The sequence below is a fragment of the Salmo trutta genome, chromosome 10, assembly GCF_901001165.1.
Source record: "Salmo trutta chromosome 10, fSalTru1.1, whole genome shotgun sequence".
NCBI classification, from domain to species: domain Eukaryota; kingdom Metazoa; phylum Chordata; class Actinopteri; order Salmoniformes; family Salmonidae; genus Salmo; species Salmo trutta.
In genome coordinates, this window is record NC_042966.1 from 35,980,567 (window position 1) to 36,001,368 (window position 20,802).

Genomic DNA, 20,802 nt, shown 5'->3' on the forward strand with positions numbered 1-20,802 from the left:
TAACCACTACCTGGTAAATAACCACTAACTAACCACTAACTGGCTACCTGGTAAATAACCACTACCTGGTAAATAACCACTAACTAACCACTACCTGGCTACCTGGTAAATAACCACTACCTGGTAAATAACCACTACCTGGTAAATAACCACTAACTAACCACTACCTGGCTACCTGGTAAATAACCACTACCTGGTAAATAACCACTACCTGGTAAATAACCCCAACCTGGCTCCCTTGTAAATAACCACTACCTGGTAAATAACCACTACCTGGTAAATAACCACTACCTGGTAAATAACCAATACCTGGTAAATAACCACTACCTGGTAAATAACCACTACCTGGCTACCTGGTAAATAACCACTACCTGGTAAATAACCACTACCTGGTAAATAACCACTACATGGCTACCTGGTAACTAACCACTACCTGGTAAATAACCACTAACTAACCACTACCTGGCTACCTGGTAAATAACCACTACCTGGTAAATAACCACTACCTGGTAAATAACCCCAACCTGGTAAATAACCACTACCTGGTAAATAACCACTACCTGGTAAATAACCACTACCTGGTAAATAACCCCAACCTGGCTCCCTGGTAAATAACCACTACCTGGCGAATAACCACTACCTGGTAAATAACCACTACCTGGTAAATAACCACTACCTGGTAAATAACCACTACCTGGTAAATAACCACTAACTAACCACTACCTGGCTACCTGGTAAATAACCACTACCTGGTAAATAACCACTACCTGGTAAATAACCCCAACCTGGCTCCCTGGTAAATAACCACTACCTGGTAAATAACCACTACCTGGTAAATCACCACTACCTGGTAAATCACCACTACCTGGTAAATAACCACTACCTGCTAAATAACCACTACCTGGTAAATAACCACTACCTGGTAAATAACCACTACCTGGCTACCTGGTAAATAACCACTACCTGGTAAATAACCACTACCTGGCTACCTGGTAAATAACCACTACCTGGTAAATAACCACTAACTAACCACTACCTGGTTACCTGGTAAGTAACCACTACCTGGTAAATAACCACTACCTGGTAAATAACCACTACCTGATAAATAACCAATACCTGGTAAATAACCACTACCTGATAAATAACCAATACCTGGTAAATAACCACTACCTGATAAATAACCACTACCTGGTAAATAACCACTACCTGGTAAATAACCACTACCTGGTAAATAAATACCTGGTAAATAACCACTACCTGTTAAATAACCACTACCTGGTAAATAACCACTACCTGGTAAATAACCACTACCTGGCTATCTGGTAAATAACCACTACCTGGCTACCTGGTAAATAACCACTACCTGGTAAATAACCACTACCTGGTAAATAACCCCAACCTGGCTCCCTGGTAAATAACCACTACCTGGTAAATGACCACTACCTGGTAAATGACCACTACCTGGTAAATAACCACTACCTGGTAAATAACCACTACCTGATAAATAACCACTACCTGGTAAATAACCACTACCTGGCGAATAACCACTACCTGGCTACCTGGTAAATAACCACTACCTGGTAAATAACCACTACCTGGTAAATAACCACTACCTGGTAAATAACCACTACCTGGTAAATAACCACTACCTGGTAAATAACCGCTACCTGATAAATAACCACTACCTGGTAAATAACCACTACCTGATAAATAACCACTACCTGGTAAATAACCACTACCTGGTAAATAACCGCTACCTGGTAAATAACCACTACCTGGCTACCTGGTAAATAACCGCTACCTGGTAAATAACCATAGTGTGATCTAGATCAGTGATGTCTTACCTTTCTCCTGGAGAGACAAACGGTGTTCAGAGTTTATATTAGTTTCAGCCCAGCACTCAATCATCCATCATTGACTAATCCTCAAGAAAACCTTGATTAGTTGAATCAGGTGCTGGGCTGGTACAAAACCCTGCATATAGCTACTGTAACTCTCCTGTCTTTCAGGGACGAATCCCAACTTGAGAAGCACATCTGGTAAAAGTGTTTTGAGCACATTTCTGAAGTTGGGATCGGTCCCTTATTGAATATGCATGTGGCCCAGTAGACCTGACTTTAACTCTCCATTGCAATGACCAGGTAGGTAGCCTAGCGGTTAAGTGTGTTGGGCCAGTAACTGAAAGGTCGCTGGTTCGAATCCCCGCGCCAGCAAGGTGGAAAAATCTGCAGTTCTGCCCTTGAGCAAGGCAGTTAACCCCCAACAACAACTGCTCCCTGGTCGCCGATGATGTCGATTTAAGGCAGCCCCCCACATCTCTCTGATTCAGAGGGGTTGGATTAAATGTGGAGGACACATTTTGGTTGAATGCATGCGCAACTGACTAGGTATCCCCTTTTACCCCTTTCCCTCCAGTTAGACTGGTCCGCCACAGACTTTAGACACTACCATTATCACCCACTAGATGGTGATAGAATAGAACAGTCCTCAACATGTTTTTCTTTTATATCCTTTGTTTTTGTCTCCTCTCTCTCTCTCTCTCTCTCTCTCTCTCTCTCTCTCTCTCTCTCTCAGGTCTGATGTATCTGGGAGGCTATAGGCCAGTGTTAGAGCCTCTCCCCCACCACGCCTCAACCAGTAATATCAACCTGGAGGAGCAGGGGGCGGAGACTAGGGATGGCCAGAGTCCCAAACAAACACCTCACACACCACGCCGCGGACCACTCATAGTGTAACACGCACACACCCGTCCAATTCCGACTTCAGTGTCATAACAGCACAGACTGATATTTTAGCCATTTTACGCAACCTCATGATTACGCAGTAGACCTCGGCCTTCCTTCCTGCATCTCCTCACCTGATCAACCAACGCCCATGTCCTGAGGCAGTCCTAACCCAACCGTCCTGCACCTCTCCTCACTGAACCGTCATGCACCTCTCCTCACTGAACCGTCCTGCACCTCTCCTCACTGAACCGTCCTGCACCTCTCCTCACTGAACCGTCCTGCACCTCTCCTCACTGAACTGTCCTGCACCTCTCCTCACTGAACCGTCCTGCACCTCTCCTCACTAAACCGTCCTGCACCTCTCCTCACTGAACTGTCCTGCACCTCTCCTTGCTCTGGACAATAGATGAGAAGCATCTATCTCAGTTGCTAAATCTAAATCTAACAGGGAAATCTTGAAGAGGATTTAACCTATCCACAGTCCAAAAAGGAGACTGCTAGAGTTAGACCATTCTCCCCCTCAATGTGTCATAATGGCTTTCTTGTGTTTCGTGTCATTGGTAGACCTTTGGGACTCCTCCCCTTGCCTCTACCAACCAACCAATCAGGGGTTAGTGTGATCTGCAATCTAATTAATATTCATGTATTTCTGTTTGACCTTCTAATGAGTGATCTAACACTATAAAAACAACAGTTAGCTTCACTAGACTACCAAACTGGATTGTACTGGACTCGACTTGCCAGCTCCGGTCCATGAACCAGTAGACTCTGGCCCTGGTTTTGCATGCAGCTCTTTTATGTCTCCAATCAGCCCTACTGTACTCAACTGTGATCTATCCTGAATGGGACTTGCCTCATTAGCTAAGAAACTGGACTTGCTGTACATGGTGGTGAATGGAGGATTTGATCCAAAATGGCGGTGGTAGATAGATACTGAACTGTAAAGACGACAGAGTGGAGTCCCTGAGAATGTACGATGCCCATGGAGGATGTGTAACACTCAGAGGAGAATGTAACGTAATGATTTGTTTTGGGGTTATTAACTGTAGAAGAATGACCTCTGAACTTTGAACTACCACCTGTGTCCCTTGCACACCTTTCCTAACACACACACACAGTCATACACACCAGTATTATCTCAGTCTGACTCACTGGTGTAACGAGCTTTACCACAAAGACACTAAAGCAATACAGAACCTGTACCTGTAAACAAGTAACACACATCACCCTACAAAAACACCTGTGCTGTTCGATAGACAAACCTGAACCTTCTCATTTTGTGAAAACCTTTAGTTTGTTTAATTTTCTATTATATTGTTTTTAGTGTATGCTCTACTGTTAATGTCGTCACATGTTCTGTGTTTTATTTGTTTAAACAAAAATGTGTTGTTCATTACGTGGATATGTGAAATGAATAATGGTATTTGAGAAGAAAAAAAACACTATGTAAAAAAAAAAGGATGACGACACCAACATGGAATGCACTTCTTGCTGTTACCTAGGCAACACACTGCGGTGCATGAGGCGATTGTAGAGTAAAGCATGGTAGTCTAGGTCAGTCTCCACCTCTGTAGAGTACCCACAGTGGTATGCTCCACAGATCCACACATCCCTAAAGAGTACCCATAGTGGTACACCCCTCTGACCTTTCTGTATTGTCATATTGTCTCCAAATGACACCCTATTCCCTATATAGTGTACTACTTTGACCAGAACCCAATTCCCTGTATTGTGCACTACATTTGACCTGAGCCTTATTCCCTTTTCAGTGAAGGTAGCGATCCATATGGGGGAATAGGGTGCCAGTTGAGATGCACAGATAGTCTATAAGATACATTATAGATGCCCTCTTCCTTATCCTCAACTACAGGCTGGCTACAGCTCTGTTAGCTAGTGTTCACACACTGTCAGCTCATACACTCCTACCTGTATCCCTCTCACCTACAGTATACTGGACCATGGGTCACTTTTGTAGAATGCTGATTGAAAATGTCAACTGCAAGAAAAAAAAATAAAGTTTTTCGAACTAAAGTCCTTTACCATTTCTTGTTTACATCCAGTGAATGAGACAACTGTGAGAAAGGGAGATTAGGAAATGGGGATACAGCTAAAGTCTGGGACCTTTGACATATGTGTAAATGTGTAACTTCTGTACGTCGGACTACACCCTGCGTAGTGTCAGTGTCTGACAAGATCAGCAAGGTGTTGTGACTCCAGGCAAACATGGGATGCGTCCAAAATGGAACCTGATTTGCCTAACGACAAATGTATCAACCCCGAAAAAAATGTCCATGAATTATAATCCACATTTCCTTTTTGACACAGGATTATTTTCCTGTTGTAGCAAACTGGCTCAAAGGAAGATCCTACATCTGTATAAATACTATAGCGTTTACTGTAGTGTTTTTGCAGACTTTACTGTAGTATTTACTGTTTGTTTTATTGTCTATTGTTTTATTGTCCATCCACATATAAGTAGTGATGTTACGTATGATACTGGAGCCCCGAGGCAGCTAACATGCTAAGTAGTTCTAAAGTAGCTAAAAAGTACTAATTAGCAAAAATGCTAAAGTTGTCCATGTTGAGATTTGAACCCGCAACCTTTGGGTAGCAAGACGGTCACGTTATATGCCCACCATCCACCCTGACCAAACATCTTATATAACCATACCAAACATCTTAAATAACCATACCAAACAAAACATAATATACTATTTTGAGTACCGGATTTACTTTGACTATATTTCGTCTCGTCTATGACACCAGGCGTAGAGAACTATGGAACATTCAGGGAGGTGAGGGTATGAGGTTGAATCCCGTTGAAGGCACATTGTTTTAGAATTTTAAAAAATTCAAACAATTGTACTGTTGTTCAAATCATTTGTTTTATTTAGTATAGTATAAGATTCTGTCTTAAGCATCCTAAATAATGCCATAGATTTCATTTTGGAAAAATAGTAAAGTTGTAGGCGAAAAAGGGAAGCGTGATGTAAGATTTAAACCTGGTATTCCAACTGGTTATAAGCTACAACGATTTACCGCTGCACCACAAAGTTTTAGTGAAAACAGTGGAGGGAAACAAACGTCTCTGTGATATTCACACGTTGCTATATTGCTGAACAAATAATGAAGCTTTGAGTAACGAACCGTTTTCGGAACAATTTCGTGAAAGCATTCAGAAAGCCTCGGTTTCACATCACTACAAAGAAATGGAGGCTTTCTCCTTGAGCACATTTTCCATGACTTGTAGGTATGAAGAATTAGGATCTGAACAGATAGTTCAGAGCTTTTGCTCTTTTCTATTACATTAGCATTTGTCATTGCTCCTATCCTGAACCTCTTACAATAGCGAGTGAATACATTTCAGTATTGAGCCCCCCGAAGGAATCGAACAAACAACCCTGGCTTTGCAAGCACCATGCTCTACCAACTGAGCCACACAGGACTTGTAGAGAACACATTATATGGTCTATACTTGGCATGTAGGTTTCTCACTTCTGGGTGGCACAAATTGTGATATGGTCCCGTTTTAAACGACGTGCCGATTATAAAGGCATCATAACACATTCATAAATACTACATAAATGTGTTAGAAATAATCTATAACCGTATGTCATGCTTTATAAAGGGTTCATAAGTGTTGCCTGTGTGACATAATCACCAATGTCAAATGTGACATAACCCCCTATGTCAAATATGACATAAACCTGTGCTTTATAAAGGGTGAACCACACCAGGGGATGACTTTTGAGGTCTAGGAAAAATCTAAGAAACTTAGATTTTTGAGTGTAGTTGCCCTTTAATTCTGTGAGCATTCCCTGGACTGTTGTTTGGTTAGCGGGTTGTGATGTAATTTGGCAGCCAATGGAATGGGTGGAGTAAAAGGCCAGCAACATTCCGTATTATTCAGGGCCCCATGAAATGACACCATATATACAATCTAGAGACCCTACTGAAAAAACCAAGCCATGAAGTCGAAGGAATTGTCCGTAGAGCTCCGAGACAGGATTGTGTCGAGGCACAGATCTGGGGAAGGGTACCAAAACATTTCTGCAGCATTGAAGGTCCCCAAGAACACAGTGGCCACACAGAGTCAGGACACCCATTTAACATCCCATCCAAAAGACAGCACCCTACACAGGGCAATGTCCCCAATCACTGTCCTGGGATATTTTTTTTAGACCAGAGTAAAGAGTGCCTCCTACACCACTTCTAGCAGCATCTGGTCTCCCATCCAGGGACCAACTCTGCTTAGCTTCAGAAGCAAGTCAGCAGTGGGATATAGGGTGGTATGCTGCTGGCTTGAGAGGATCTCCAGAGAAGAATGGGAGAAACTCCCCAAATACAGGTTTGCCAAGCCTGTAGCGTCATACCCAAGAAAACTCAAGGCTGTAATCGCTGCCAAAGGGGCTTCAACAAAGTACTGAGTAAAGGGCCTGAGTACTTATATAAATATTATATTTTATTTTTTTACACATTTCCAAACATTTCTACAAACTTGTTATTGCTTGTCATTGGTGAGTATTGTGTGTAAATTGATGAGGGGAAAAAACAAATACATTTTAGAATAAGGCTGTAATGTAACAAAATGTGGAAAAAGTCAAGGGGTCTGACCCATAGACATCTGTAACGGCTGTCGTAGAGAGGGGACCAAAGCGCAGCGTGTTGATTGCTCATGATGAATATTTATTTTAACTCAGAACACTAAAGAAAAAATAACAAAGAGAAAACAAACAGCCAACAGTTCTGTCAGGTACAGAAAACTAAACAGAAGACAACTACCCACAAACAAAGGTGGAGAAAACTACTTAAAAAAACTACTTAAGTATGATCTCCAATTAGAGACAACGAGGACCAGCTGCCTCTAATTGGAGAGAATCCCCCCCAAAAAACAACATAGAAATAGAAAACTAGAACCCAAAACATAGAAATACAAAACATAGAAAACACAAAACACCCCCTGTCACGCCCTGACCTACTCTACCATAGAAAATAACATCTTACTATGCTCAGGACATGACAACATATTTTTATCATTAGCATAAATGCTAACAGTATGAGGTTCATACTGGTGTTTCCATGTTTTTTGAGATAACAGCTGTTTCAGCATACACCTTCCTACGAGTACCCTCAATACACTCAATCAGTTTCAAGTGGATAGAGTGAAGAGAAGTCGAGGTATAAGGGTATTTTTGTTGTTTTTAAAAGTTGAGATTTTCTCTATATTTTGACATATTGCTTAGCTTTTTTCAAACTTAGTAGAGGCTGACACAATGAACATACTTGATTGATTGAGTTTATTTACATGTAAAAAAACAACACATACCAACATGTAGTGTACATACTGTACATTTTAAAAACTTCACAGGGATAACAGGAAAAAGTCAGAGACGTATTTCTATTGTGGTCCCTAATGAGCATGGTACAAAAAACAACACATAAATGCAGACATGACGTAGAGCGAAGAGAAGTTGAGTTGTTAGGGTTTGATTGAGAACCCAATATTTATTTTTTAGAAAGTTGTGATTTTCTCTTCCATCTTTTGAAGTGTCACTTAGCTTTCAAACTTAGTAGAGACTGACAATGATGAACTTTCTGGGTTGCGAGTCAATCAGAATGACGGTTTATGAGAAGATCTTTTAAGATTTACCCGTAATTACATTTGTGGTTAAATTAGTTCAACGATGTTTGTGTTCTTTCATCTATTTCATCGTGTGCAGGTGTCAATGGGTGTTTTGAAAGGCACGTGTGTGTTTGCTCATGTACATAAAATATATACCATGTATCTATAGAATATTTTATCAATAAATGTGTAGGTTTGCATATTCAAATGGCAATACATTTTTTAAATGTAACCTTTAATTAACTAGGCAAGTCAGTTAAGAACACATTTTTATTTACAATGACGGTCTAGGAACAGTGCCTTGTTCAAGGGCATAACGACAGATTTTTACTTTGTCAGCTCGGATATTTGATATAGCAATCTTTCAGTTACCGGCCCAACGATCTAACCACTAGGCTACCTGCCGCCCCAAGAGTACTTATGTTACCCAACATTGTTTCTTCTGAACTGGTTATTATAAACGGTGCATGCTTTTCATGTCTTATAATGTGATAATGAAAGTAAAGAAGTGTATTGTAGACTATGCTGCCAGTTGCTCCTCCGAGCGGTAGGTGGCGCTATGCTCGGAAATACCGCGTCATTGGCACAAATGCTTCTTTCTATCAATGACGTGGACTTTCATTGTAAGAATTTACTGCAGCCTCGCTACCTAAACACAATATATTTTTGTCTGCGATTTAATCCCATTCTACGACTATTTTGGCCAACTGTCTATAAAGTAGCCATTCTTGTAGTATTTATTAGTAGGAATAGAAGGTGTGAGACGTTTGAAAACGGTGGTGATTTCTCAGTGAAACAGGTAAGTACTTTCATACCAAGAAAAGGTTACTTTGCTGCGCTGTCACTACGTTAGCTGCCAACGTAGAAACTGTAGCACGCTAGAAGAGAAACAACGTGGAACTTTTTGCTAGTCATCTTAGTTACTAAGTAATTGCAATGACATTAAAATAATAATGTTGGAACAACGTATCTTACGGTAACTAACTCCTGTATGCTTCCTCAGTTTGTTTGCCTAGATAGGCTACAGATAGCCAACCATGGTATTCAACATGTCAGTTACCTATTCAATTATGTTTGAAAGTTTCTGTTTTCACAATCCTTTGTATTCTCCCCCAGCCCCCCACCCAAAACTCAGGATGAGTAAAAACAAGGTGTTGAATCTGAAGGACAAAATCGATGGCAACGAGATGGATCTGAGCCTCTGTAACCTCACTGAAGTTCCTGTTAAAGAACTGGTAGGCCAACAACGACACATTACTTTTTATAAAGACATGTATTATAGGCAGTAGTCTTGTTGTCATACTGTTATGTGTATGTGTGCTTTCAGGCTGCCTTCCCGAAAGTTACAGTCCTGGATCTGTCCTGCAACAACATCACCTCCCTGCCGGTGAGTACCTTGAATGACCCCAGCCCCCAAGCCAAACACTGGTCACCACAATCTTCAGTTTGGTTAGTTGTGTTAGTGCTGGACTGGAACTAAATCCTGCACAGTGTTGCTCTCCTCTGAAGACAAGTGGCTAATGCCTTTTTAAGTAGATATTCTTTAAAGACTAATGTATGGTAGCCAACCCAGCCAGATGGTCAAGGAGTTGTGCTACAGTGTATTAACAGGAGGTATATGGGTAGAGGAGGAGAGGGGTGTAAGAGTTAGCAGCACTAGTGTACCTTGAGTTTCCTCTGAGCGTTGAACTTGCACAGACATTCTCCTGTCTGTGGATCATAGAAGCCACGGTGGAATGTTGCTGTAGGAGGGGGGATAGATGAGTATTACAGACTGTACATAACTGTGTGTCCAGCTGGAGTTCTGCAGCCTGAGCCACCTGGTCAAGGTGGACCTCAGTAAGAACCAGCTGACTGTTCTACCTGATGATCTGGGTCGCCTTGGCAACCTGCAACACCTGGATCTGTACAACAACAAGCTGACCATTCTGCCAGTCAGCTTTTCACAGCTCAAGGTAGGTAATATACACACACACACACACTAGAACTGGGAATTGCCAGGGACCTCAGGATACTGAAGTCATTAACCAGACAATGATCTGCCCACTATTTAATTAGAAAATAAAGGAGTTAGCATGCTTAACCATTGGCACCCATGTAACTTTTTTTTTTACCAGGTAAGTTGGCTGAGAACACATTCTCAATGACCTGGAAATAGTAATGAGCCAATTGGAAGCTGGCCACACCCCTACTCTTATGATAAGTGCCATTAGATCTTTAGTGACCACAGAGTTAAGACACTCATTTAACATTCCATCTGAAAGACAGCACCCTACATAGGGCAATGTCCCCAATCACTGCCCTGGGTCATTTGAATATTTTTTTAGACCAGAGGAAAGAGTGCCTCCTACTGGCCCTCCAACACCACTTTTAGCAGCATCTGGTCTCCCATTCAGGGACCAACCCTGCTTAGCTTCAGAGGCAATCCAGCAGTGGGATGCTGGGTGGTATGCTGCTGGCCAAGAGCTGCCTGGGTATAGTAGTTAGTTCCCCTCCCAAGCTCTTCTGGAGCAATGGTTCTAGCAGGCAAACTACAGCACAATATAAGGCCCATGTTCACTGATGCCATTCTGCTGGAAATAAATTTGACCTGGAACTAGAGTGAATTTATTCAGAGCAATTACGAGTCCCAAATAAGTGGGCTTAATGTGTGGGTGTATGGAAATACTGCTGACTTGGCAAAATGTTTTAGTGATGATACTTCTCATGTAATAGAGGAAAAATAGACCTTTCAGCGTACAGACAGCCCAAACGTATTCACCCCCTGGGGCCCAAAAGTCCCAGTATTCTCCTGACAGTTTTACTACTATTATTAATTAATATGGTCATCTGCTTAATTCTATAATATATAGCAATATTTACTGTTAATTTATTTTTGGTGGACACAAATATTAATCTGAAAAATGTTTAAAGCTCTTTGAATGAGCTGGGAATAAACTTTGAATGCAACCATCAACAGTAGGAAAGGCTGGCTGTACTCAACCAATCCATAACCTTTCACGACAATCTGAAAATTCTACTGTTAGACAGTTAATTACAAACAGTTTTAAAAACATTAAGTCATATGTGCCTTTCATCACCAAGACTACACAGTAAACTCTACAATTAGCCAGTTATCTTTGAGTTGGGTAAAATTGGTGAACTCAACACGACCACAGTGGCATATGGATGGAGGTTGAAGGCAGAAAACACTTTACACAGTCTCAAGTCTTCTTTTTCCCCCTTTTGTCTGCGTGTGTGTTTGTGTGCGCAGAACCTGAAGTGGCTGGATCTGAAGGACAACCCTCTGGAAATCAACCTGGCCAAGGCTGCAGGAGACTGTCTGGATGAGAAACAGTGTAAACAATGTGCTGCCAGGGTAAGACTGGGAGGGAGAGAGAGATGGGAAGGTAGGCAGAGGGAAGTTGAGGAGATTCAGCAACTCTTGCAGGACAATGGAAGTTGATAAAGTTTCTTCATTGTTAAAAGAAGCAGGAAAGAGATTACATTTTTATTTAACTTGGAAAGTCAGTTAAGAACAAATTCTTATTTACAATGACGGCCTACCCCGGCCAAACCCAGACAACACTGGGCCAACCCGGATGACGCTGAGCCAATTGTGCACCGCCCTATGCGGCTCCCAATCATGGCCGGTTGTGATATAGCCTGAAATCGAACCAGGGTCTGTAGTGACACCTTTAGCACTGAGATGCAGTGCCTTAGACCGCTGCGCCACTCAGGAGGACAGGTAGAGGAAGGAGACGTTGAGATGGACTAGAGGTTTGTTGGGTTCTAGCATGGTGCAGTGTCATTTCAACTACAATGTGATTGTAGGTTCTCCAGCACATGAGGATCCTTCAGGAAGAGGTAGACAAAGAGAGGGAGCGGCGCCTCCTAAAGGACAAAGGTAGGTACTACAATACCATTGCCAGTGGTCGGTCATCTGTCTGGGCCTGCGTCCAACATGGCACCCTTTTCCCTCTGTAGTGCACTACTTTTGACCAAAGCATAGGGCTCTAATCAAAAGTAGTGCACTATATGGGGGAAAAGGGTGCCACTTGGGAAATAGCCTAGGATTGCTAGAAGTTATCAAATAAAATGCTATTGGTCGCATACACATTTAGCAGATGTTATTGCAGGTGTAGCGAAATGCTTGTGTTCTTAGCTCCAACAGTGCAGTAGTATCTAACAATACACACAAATGTAAAATAATGGAATTAAGAAATTAGGATGAGCAATGTGTGTGTGTGTGTGTGTGTGTGTGTGTGTGTGTGTGTGTGTGTGTGTGTGTGTGTGTGTGTGTGTGTGTGGTAGGCTGTATAGACATTATGGACAGCATGTGGATATAATATATAGTATATCTGAAGAATACGTGGATAGAATGTGTGTGTGTATGTATGTATGTGTGTGTGGTAGGCTGTATAGACATTATGGACAGCATGTGGATAGAATATATAGTATATCTGAAGAATACGTGGATAGAATAGTATATGTACAGTAATAGTTGAATAGGATGACATTGACTAGAATACAGTATATACATTTAAAACGGTATGTTAACATTATTTAAGTGACCAGTGATTCCATGTCTATGTACATAGGGCAGCAGCCTCTAAGGTGCAGGGTTGAGTAACCAGGTAGGAGCCGGCTAGTGATGGCTATTTAAGTCTGATGACCTTGAGATAGAAGCTGTTTTTCAGTCTATTGGTCCCAGCTTTGATGCACCTGTACTGACCTCGCCTTCTGGATGGTAGCGGGGTGAACAGGCCGCGACTCGGGTGGCTGAGGTCCTTGATGATCCTTTTGGCCTTCCTGTGACCTTGGGTGCTGTGTAGTGTTGCACATTTTGGGGAATATTCAGATATGGAAACTTTCCAGAAACATAAACCTTTTACCTAATCATAAGTAGACATAATTGCAAATTATTAAATCCTTCCAATAGAAATATAAAAAACAATTTAGTTGCGAATTTAACTTTAATTAAATGAGTTGACTCTTCACATGGGGTGAATTCACTGAACAACAAAATAAAGGAAATATTGAATGATCCCCAATGATCCATCACATCTCCCAAAAAATGTTTTCAACAAACATCTGTAAAATGATAGTCCAGAAAATAAAGCTTTGGTTGTCTTCCTCTCAGGCTTCCATGTCTTCTCACTGGACCTCCTCAATGTCCACCTCTTGAACATCAGACTCTGAGGCCTCATCTTCACTGTCACTTTCCAACCTTGTTGAGGATGGCTCGTTGTCATGCTCAAAAGCCAAAAATTTGTCCGGATGGCCACCAATTTTCAACCCTCGTATTGTTCAGCCTGTTGCGTGCTTTGGTGCGTGTGTGTTCCCAAACAAGGACCAGTTGCGCTCTGAGGCGGCTGATGTTGGTGGGATTTGGAGGATGATGGAGGCAACAGGGGAAAGATCCACAAAGTCCCTTCCACCAGGTGGCTGATGAGATATGTTGGCACGACTGCCATATTGCATCTCCATCGCAAAGCCCTTGCTTGGAAGTGTACTTCGCCAGACTGCCAAGAACCTTGCCCTCATACAGACAGGATGCTCTTGCCAGCATACTTGGGGTCCAACATGTATGGTGCGGCGTGTATGGGCTTCAGGCAGAAGTCTACACGCTTTTTGATGGATTTCAGAACTGCAGTTTCCTCTGCTTGGAGCAACAGTGAAGTGGGCAGGGCAGTACAGATCTCTTCTTTTACATCTGCAAGCAGAGTCTGAACATCAGACAGGATGGCATTGTCTCTCTCAATCCGTGCAATGGCTACTGCTAAAGGTTTCAGGCTGATTACCACTCTCTCCCAAAATGCATCATCCAGGAGGATCCTCTTGATGGGGCTGTCCATATCGGCAGACTGTGATATGGTAATTTCATGGAGAGACTCCTTCCCCTCCAGTAGACTGTCAAACATGATGATAACACCACCCCAATGGGTGTTGCTGGGCAGCTTCAATGTGGTGCTCTTATTCTTCTCACTTTGCTTGGTGAAGTAGATTGCTGATATAACTTGATGACCCTTCACATATCTAACCATTTCCTTGACTCTCTTGTAGAGTGTATCCATTGTTTTCAGTGCCATGATGTCCTTGAGGAGCAGATTCAATGCATGAGCAGCCCAGCCAATGGGTGTGATGTGAGGGTAGGACTCCACCACTTTAGACCAAGCAGTCTTCATGTTCGCAGCATTCTGTCACCAGTACAAATACCTTCTGTGGTCCAAGGTCATTGATAACTGCCTTCAGCTCATCTGCAGTGTAGAGACCTGTGTGTCTGTTGTCCCTTGTGTCTGTGCTCTTGTAGAATACTGGTTGAGGGGTGGAGATTATGTAGTTAATTATTCCTTGCCCACGAACATTCGACCACCCATCAGAGATGATTGCAATACAGTCTGCTTTCTCTATGATTTGCTTGACCTTCACTTGAACTCTGTTGAACTCTGCATCCAGCAAATGAGTAGATAAAGCATGTCTGGTTGGCGGGGTGTATGCTGAGCGAAGGACATTCAGAAATCTCTTCCAATACACATTGCCTGTGAGCATCAGAGGTGAACCAGTTGCATACACAGCTCGAGCAAGACATTCATCAGCATTTCTCTGACTACGTTCCTCCATTGAGTCAAAACAACTTCTGATTCCAGGAGGACCATGAGCTGTTGCTATCGATAAGGTGTCTGATTCATCATTTTCACCTTGAATAGAAGTAGAGGGACTTTTGTCAGAGGTTGTGAGCGCTGAGGGAACTTTATGCACTTGGCCAGATGATTCTGCATCTTTGTTGCATTCTTCACATATGATTTGGCACAGTATTTGTATATGTACACAGCTTTTTCTTCTACGTTAGCTGCAGTGAAATGTCTTCACACATCAGATAGTGTCCCGGGCATTTTTCTGTTGCGCCTTCTTCACCACACTGTGCGGGTGGACCATTTCAAATAGTCAGTGATTGGTACGCAGAGGAACTTGAAGCTTTTCACCTTCTCCACTGCGGCCCCGTATATTTGGATAGGGGCATGCTCCCTTTGCTGTCTCCTGAAGTCCACGATCTGCTCTTTCGTTTTGTGAACGTTGAGGGAGAGGTCATTTTCCTGGCACCACTCCGGTCATTTTCCAGGGCCCTCACCTTCTCCCTGTAGGCTATCTTGTGGTTGTTGGTAATCAGGCCTACCACTGTTGTGTCGTCTAAAGACTTAATGATTGAGTTGGAGGCGTGCATGGCTACGCAGTCATGGGTGAACAGGGAGCACAGGAGAGGGCTGAGCATGCACCCATGTGGGGCCTCTGTGTTGAGGATCAGGGTGGTGCAGGTGTTGTTTCCTACCTTCGGCACCTGGGGGCGGCCCGTCAGGAAGTCCAGGACCCAGTTGCAGAGGGCAGGGTCAGACCCAGGGCTCCGAGCTTAATCATGAGCTTGGAGGGTACTATGGTGTTGAAGGCTGAGCTATAGTCAATGATTAGCATTCTTGCAGTGCGATGGTGATTGCATCATCCGTGGGTCGGGGTGGTATGCAAATTGCAGTGGGTCTAGGGCAGGTATTCCCAAACTAGCCTCGTTTCACGCAATGCCGTCGGCGATATGCCAAATACAAATGTGATTCACATTTTCAAACAGTACATTTATATTTTCCAACGGGGCTATACATTTGGATGAGGTTTTTTTCTTGCCTGAGTAGCCTCGTTTCACTGGCAAAAATAAAATTAAACCATCTAGTGTTCAGCGAAATAACAACACAATGTCAAATACAGGTAGCGTAGTCAAATAATTAACATCCAATCACATTAACCGTTACTCTCTTGTGGGAAACCTTCACTCTTGCGCAGACATTTATAAACGAAACATAACTATTTGAAAAATAAGCCACGGGAGTTTTTGTAGCGAGAATAAAGATGACTTTCGAGTAGTAAGACGTATAAAAGCAACAGATAACATTAATAAGAAGGGACTAGAAGCCTCTTATATGGTGAGCTACTGAGTGGCTGGGACAGGCAAGCCCCATACTATTGTGGAGGACTTAATTCTTCCTGCTGCTGCGGATATGGCTGGGACAACGCTGGGGGAAAAGCCCCAAAAAACTATACAGACAATGTCTTCATCAAACAACACTGTTTCACGATGCATCAGTGACATGGCAGGAGATGTTTTGAAACAATTACTGCTTCGCATACAAGCCAGTGAATTATATGCGTTACAGCTGGATGAGTCAACAGACGTGGCGGGCCTGGCACAGCTCCTGGTATATGTCCGTTATGGGGGGTCAATTAGGAAAGACATTCTCTTCTGCAAACGACTGGAAACCAGGACATCATGAGAGGATATTTTTTAAGTACGGGACAGCTTTGTGACATCAAATAGACTTTGGTGGTCAAGATGTGTTGGTATCTGTACTGATGGTGCAAAAGTCATGACTGGGAGACCTAGTGGAGTGGTAACGCGCGTACAAGCAGTTGCTCCCGACGCCACTTGGGTACACTGCAGCATCCACCGAGAGGCTCTTGCTGCCAAGGGAATGCCTGACAGCTTGAAAGACGTTTTGGACACTACAGTGAAAATGGTTAACTTTGTTAAAGCAAGGCCCCTGAACTCTCGTGTATTTTCTGCATTATGCAATGATATGGGCAGCGACCACGTAATGCTTTTACAACATACAGAAGTGCGCTGGTTATCAAGGGGCAAAGTATTGACACGCTTTTTTGAATTGAGAGACGTGCTTAAAGATTTCTTTACTGACCATAATTTTCACTTGTCTGACCGCTTGCATGAGGATGAGTTTCTCACACGACTGGCCTATCTGGGTGATGTTTTTTCCTCGCCTGAATGATCTGAATCTAGGATTACAGGGACTCTCCGCAACTATATTCATTGTGCGGGACAAAATTGAGGCTATGATTTAAGAAGTTGGAGCTCTTCTCTGTCTGCATTAACAAGGACAACACACAGGGCTTTCCATCATTGTATGATTTTTTTGGTGTGCAAATGAATTCAAGCTTACGGACAATGTCAAATGGGATATAGTGAAGTACCTGAGTGAGTTGGTTGCGCAATTACGCAGGTACTTTCCCGAAACGGACGACACAAACAACTGGATTCGTTATCCCTTTCATGCCCTGCCTCCAGTCCACTTACCGATATCTGAACAAGAGAGCCTCATCGAAATTGCAACAAGCGGTTCTGTGAAAATTGAATTTAATCAGAAGCCACTGCCAGATTTCTGGATAGGGCTGCACTCAGAGTATCCTGCCTTGGCAAATCGCGCTGTTAAGACACTGATGCCCTTTGCAACCACGTACCTATGTGAGAGTGGATTCTCGGCCCTCACTAGCATGAAAACTAAATACAGGCACAGACTGTGTGGAAAATGATTTAAGACTGAGACTCTCCAATACAACATTGCAGAGTTATGTGCATCCTCTCAAGCACACCCTTCTCATTAACCTGTGGTGAGTTATTCACAATTTTTGATGAACAAATAAGGTTTTATATGTAAGATGGCTAAGAGCAAAATTATTGATTATTATATTAGCTCTTTGTCACTTCCCACGAGCTGGGTTGTGACAAACTCACATTCATCCTTATATTTAATATATGTATCGTATAGTGTGTGTGTAGCATGCTTACAATGATGGCAAAAAACAACATTTGAGAGCGCGCTGACCCTGGTGCTAGAGGGGATACGCAGCTGGAGATTGAATGTTTGAAGATGTATGGGACCATAAGTTTGGGAACCACTGGTCTAGGGTGTCAAGTAAGGTGATATGATCCTTAACTAGCTTCTCAAAGCACATCATGATGACAAAGTGAGTGCTACCGGGCGATAGTCATTTCATTCAATTACCTTTGCATTCTTGGGTACAGGAACAATAGTGGACATCTTGAATCAAGTGGGGAAGGCAGACTGGGATAGGGAGAGATTGAATATGTCCGTAAACACTCCAGCCAGCTGGTCTGCGCATGCTCTGAGGATGCGGCTAGGGATGCTGTCTGGGACGGCTGTCTTGCGGGGGTTATCACGCGGTTAACATGTCTTACTCACGTCGGCCACGGAGAAGGAGAGCCCACAGACCTCGGGAGCATCCAGCGTTGGTGGCACTGTATTATGCACAAAGCGGGCGAAGAAGGTATTTAGCTTGCCCAAGGGCAAGACGTCGGTGACTGCGAAGTTGCTGGTATTCCCTCTGTAATCTGTGATTGGAGTCCTTGCTGCATACGTCTCACTATGGGTTCACTCGTGTTATTTCATACTGTTTTAACATTGTTAGCTCAGAGCAGCTGATAGTCAGTAATATCTAGCTTGCCATGATTAGAGCTAGAAATTTGATTAAATTCAATAAGCATTATTATTCCCCACTGGGCAATCATTGAACGAGACAACAAACATGTTAATTTTCGACGCAGGAGAGTGTACAAAACATTAAGAACACAGAGTGAAACATATCAAAACTTATGTTCATCGTTTTTCTTTCTTCCATGGCATTAGAACTGGAAAAGAAGAAAGAGACGAAACAGAGAGAGAGGGAGGCGAAAGAGAGGGAGGCTCGTAAACGAGAGAAGGCAGAGGGGAAGGAGAGGAAGAGGAAGGAGTACAACGCTCACATGGCTGCCTTGGCCATCCAGGAACAGAAGAATAAGAGAAAGGAGGAGAAGAAAAAGAGGAATGGACAGATGGCAGCAGGTATGTAATGGGCGCGTTCCAGGTTGTCTTTAATGCAGTCGTGCACGTGTTGACTATACAGCCGAACGTCACTTACTCACTTCTCTCTCTCCAGATAAGAAGGCAGCAGCTGAATCCACCCCCAAAGCCCAAAGACGTTCTCTCATTGGCCTGCTTTTCAAGCTCCTCCTCCTGGTGCTGCTGGGATTGGCTGGAGTTGTCGGGGTATGTCATCTGACCGGGCTAAAGGAGGAGGCGGTGTGCGCGCCAATCAACATTGCTGTGGATGACGGCCTATCCTGGATCCGGGAACAGGAAGTAGATGTGAGGGTCAGAGAGCTGGTACAGGAAGTGGATATCAGAGCCAGAGAGCTGCTGCAGAAACTAACCTCTCTTGCGCCGCATTTCCTCGAACCGCTCGGCGTCGCACCCACAGCAACGGAACCTGTGGAAACGTTAGAAAACTAAGGAAGGAAGGACTGACGAGAAAAAAAGAAAGATAGACGACCAGCTTAAATTCCTATGGAATTGTCCTTTCGTCGCTCCTGGTTTCCTCTGTTTTGTATGCTCTCTTTTTAACCAGTGGCTGTCTGCGTCACAAGTTACTCCCACCCTAGTCTCACACCCTAGTTCCCTAAAGTGTGGGACTCTATTGCAAAGTAGTGCACTATTAAAAAGGGAATAGGGTGTGATTGAAGACTTTCCCTGTGACTCATGTGCACACTCCCAAGTCAACCCCCAGCCCCTACTACCCCCTAGGCACGGTAGATCTGAAAGGTCTGGATAAGTGTATTCAATATGGTGGAAACTCAAACTTGCCCATCAGAGGGCAAGGTCAAGATAAAATATACATACATACATACATACATACATATACCTACCTGTCCTTTCATATCTACACAGGGCGTAAAAGGTAGGGGTTGATTTGGGATTGGGCAATGGTAACAGACCCCGTCTGCTGCGTCAAAGTCTTAAGAGTCCAACTGGGCCTCCCGAGTGGCGCAACGGTCTAAGGCACTGCAGTGCTAAAGGCGTCACTACAAATCCGGGTTAGATCCCCGGCTGCGACCGGGAGACCCATGAGGCGGCTCACAATTGGCCCAGCGTCGTCCGGGTTAGGGGAGGGTTTGGCCGGCTGGAATGTCCTTGTCCCATTGCGCTCTAGCGACTCCTCGGTCGTCAGTTGCATGGTGTTTTTTCTGACACATTGGTGCGGCTGGCTTCCGGGTTAAGCGGGCAGTGTGTCAAGAAGCAGTGTGGCAAGAAGCAGTGCGGCTTGGCAGGGTCGTGTTTCGGAGGACGCATGGCTCTCCACCTTAGCCTCTCCCGAGTCCGTATGCGAGTTGCAGCGATGGGACAAAACTGTAACTACCAATTGGGTATCACAAAATTGGGAGGAAAAAGGGGTAAAATAATAATTTTTTAAAAATAGTCCAACTGCCAATCAGAGCCAGGTATTGGCCAGAATTTGAGCCAATCAGATCATATAATAAATGGTATCTGTGGTTGGTTGGGGCAGTCTGAGCATGTGCAGTGAGGCTGTAAATATTGAGTAATCCTGTGTCTTCCATCTGGGGCAAGTTGGCTGCACTCATTTTTGTAACGCTATATCTCTGCTCAAGGACTGTCAACATCAATAAATGCCTTTAAGCTGGAGGATTGTCTCTCTAGTTTTTGCAGAGACGTGTACGTGAGAATGGAGCATTGTGGCATGCCTCAGTTTATTGAATCAATGGAAGACTTTCTTCTATAGCAGCCACAGGCCAGGGGATCCTTCTTCCAATCAAAACACACCATTCCAGGTATCCGACTGTAC

The 20,802-nt window shown here is 43.4% G+C and overlaps 2 protein-coding genes across 9 annotated transcripts in view; both read left to right on the forward strand.

Moving 5' to 3' along the window:
* The window catches only part of LOC115201661 (E3 ubiquitin ligase RNF157), a 33,710-nt gene extending 28,953 nt beyond the window's left edge, over window positions 1–4,757 (forward strand). For 5 of the 8 annotated variants that reach the window (XM_029765469.1, XM_029765468.1, XM_029765471.1 and 2 more), the window contains one exon: window positions 2,575–4,757. Coding sequence is in view for 4 of the 8 variants with exons in the window: in XM_029765468.1 (XP_029621328.1) it covers window positions 2,575–2,735 (161 nt within the window). In the remaining 4 variants the exon portion in view is untranslated. The remainder of the gene's footprint in view (window positions 1–2,574) is intronic. The other 3 variants (XM_029765473.1, XM_029765472.1, XM_029765470.1) reach the window with 3 other exon arrangements.
* A 3,878-nt stretch (window positions 4,758–8,635) lies between these two features.
* Window positions 8,636–19,484, forward strand: LOC115201662 (leucine-rich repeat-containing protein 59). The gene is made up of 8 exons (XM_029765474.1): window positions 8,636–9,148; window positions 9,466–9,584; window positions 9,677–9,736; window positions 10,146–10,304; window positions 11,603–11,707; window positions 12,163–12,235; window positions 18,813–19,007; window positions 19,102–19,484. Exons 2-8 carry the CDS (start codon window positions 9,486–9,488, stop codon window positions 19,452–19,454), a joined length of 1,044 nt encoding a protein of 347 aa, XP_029621334.1. The 5' UTR covers window positions 8,636–9,148; window positions 9,466–9,485; the 3' UTR covers window positions 19,455–19,484.
* The last annotated feature ends 1,318 nt before the right edge of the window (window positions 19,485–20,802 follow it).

Excerpts from the sequence above, each read along its gene's own strand:
- LOC115201662 (XM_029765474.1), top strand. The coding sequence starts at position 9,486 with ATGAGTAAAAACAAGGTGTTGAATCTGAAGGACAAAATCGATGGCAAC. Across the intron at positions 10,305-11,602 it reads TCAGCTTTTCACAGCTCAAG|AACCTGAAGTGGCTGGATCT; the intron begins GTAGGTAATATA and ends TTGTGTGCGCAG. Across the intron at positions 12,236-18,812 it reads GCGCCTCCTAAAGGACAAAG|AACTGGAAAAGAAGAAAGAG; the intron begins GTAGGTACTACA and ends CCATGGCATTAG.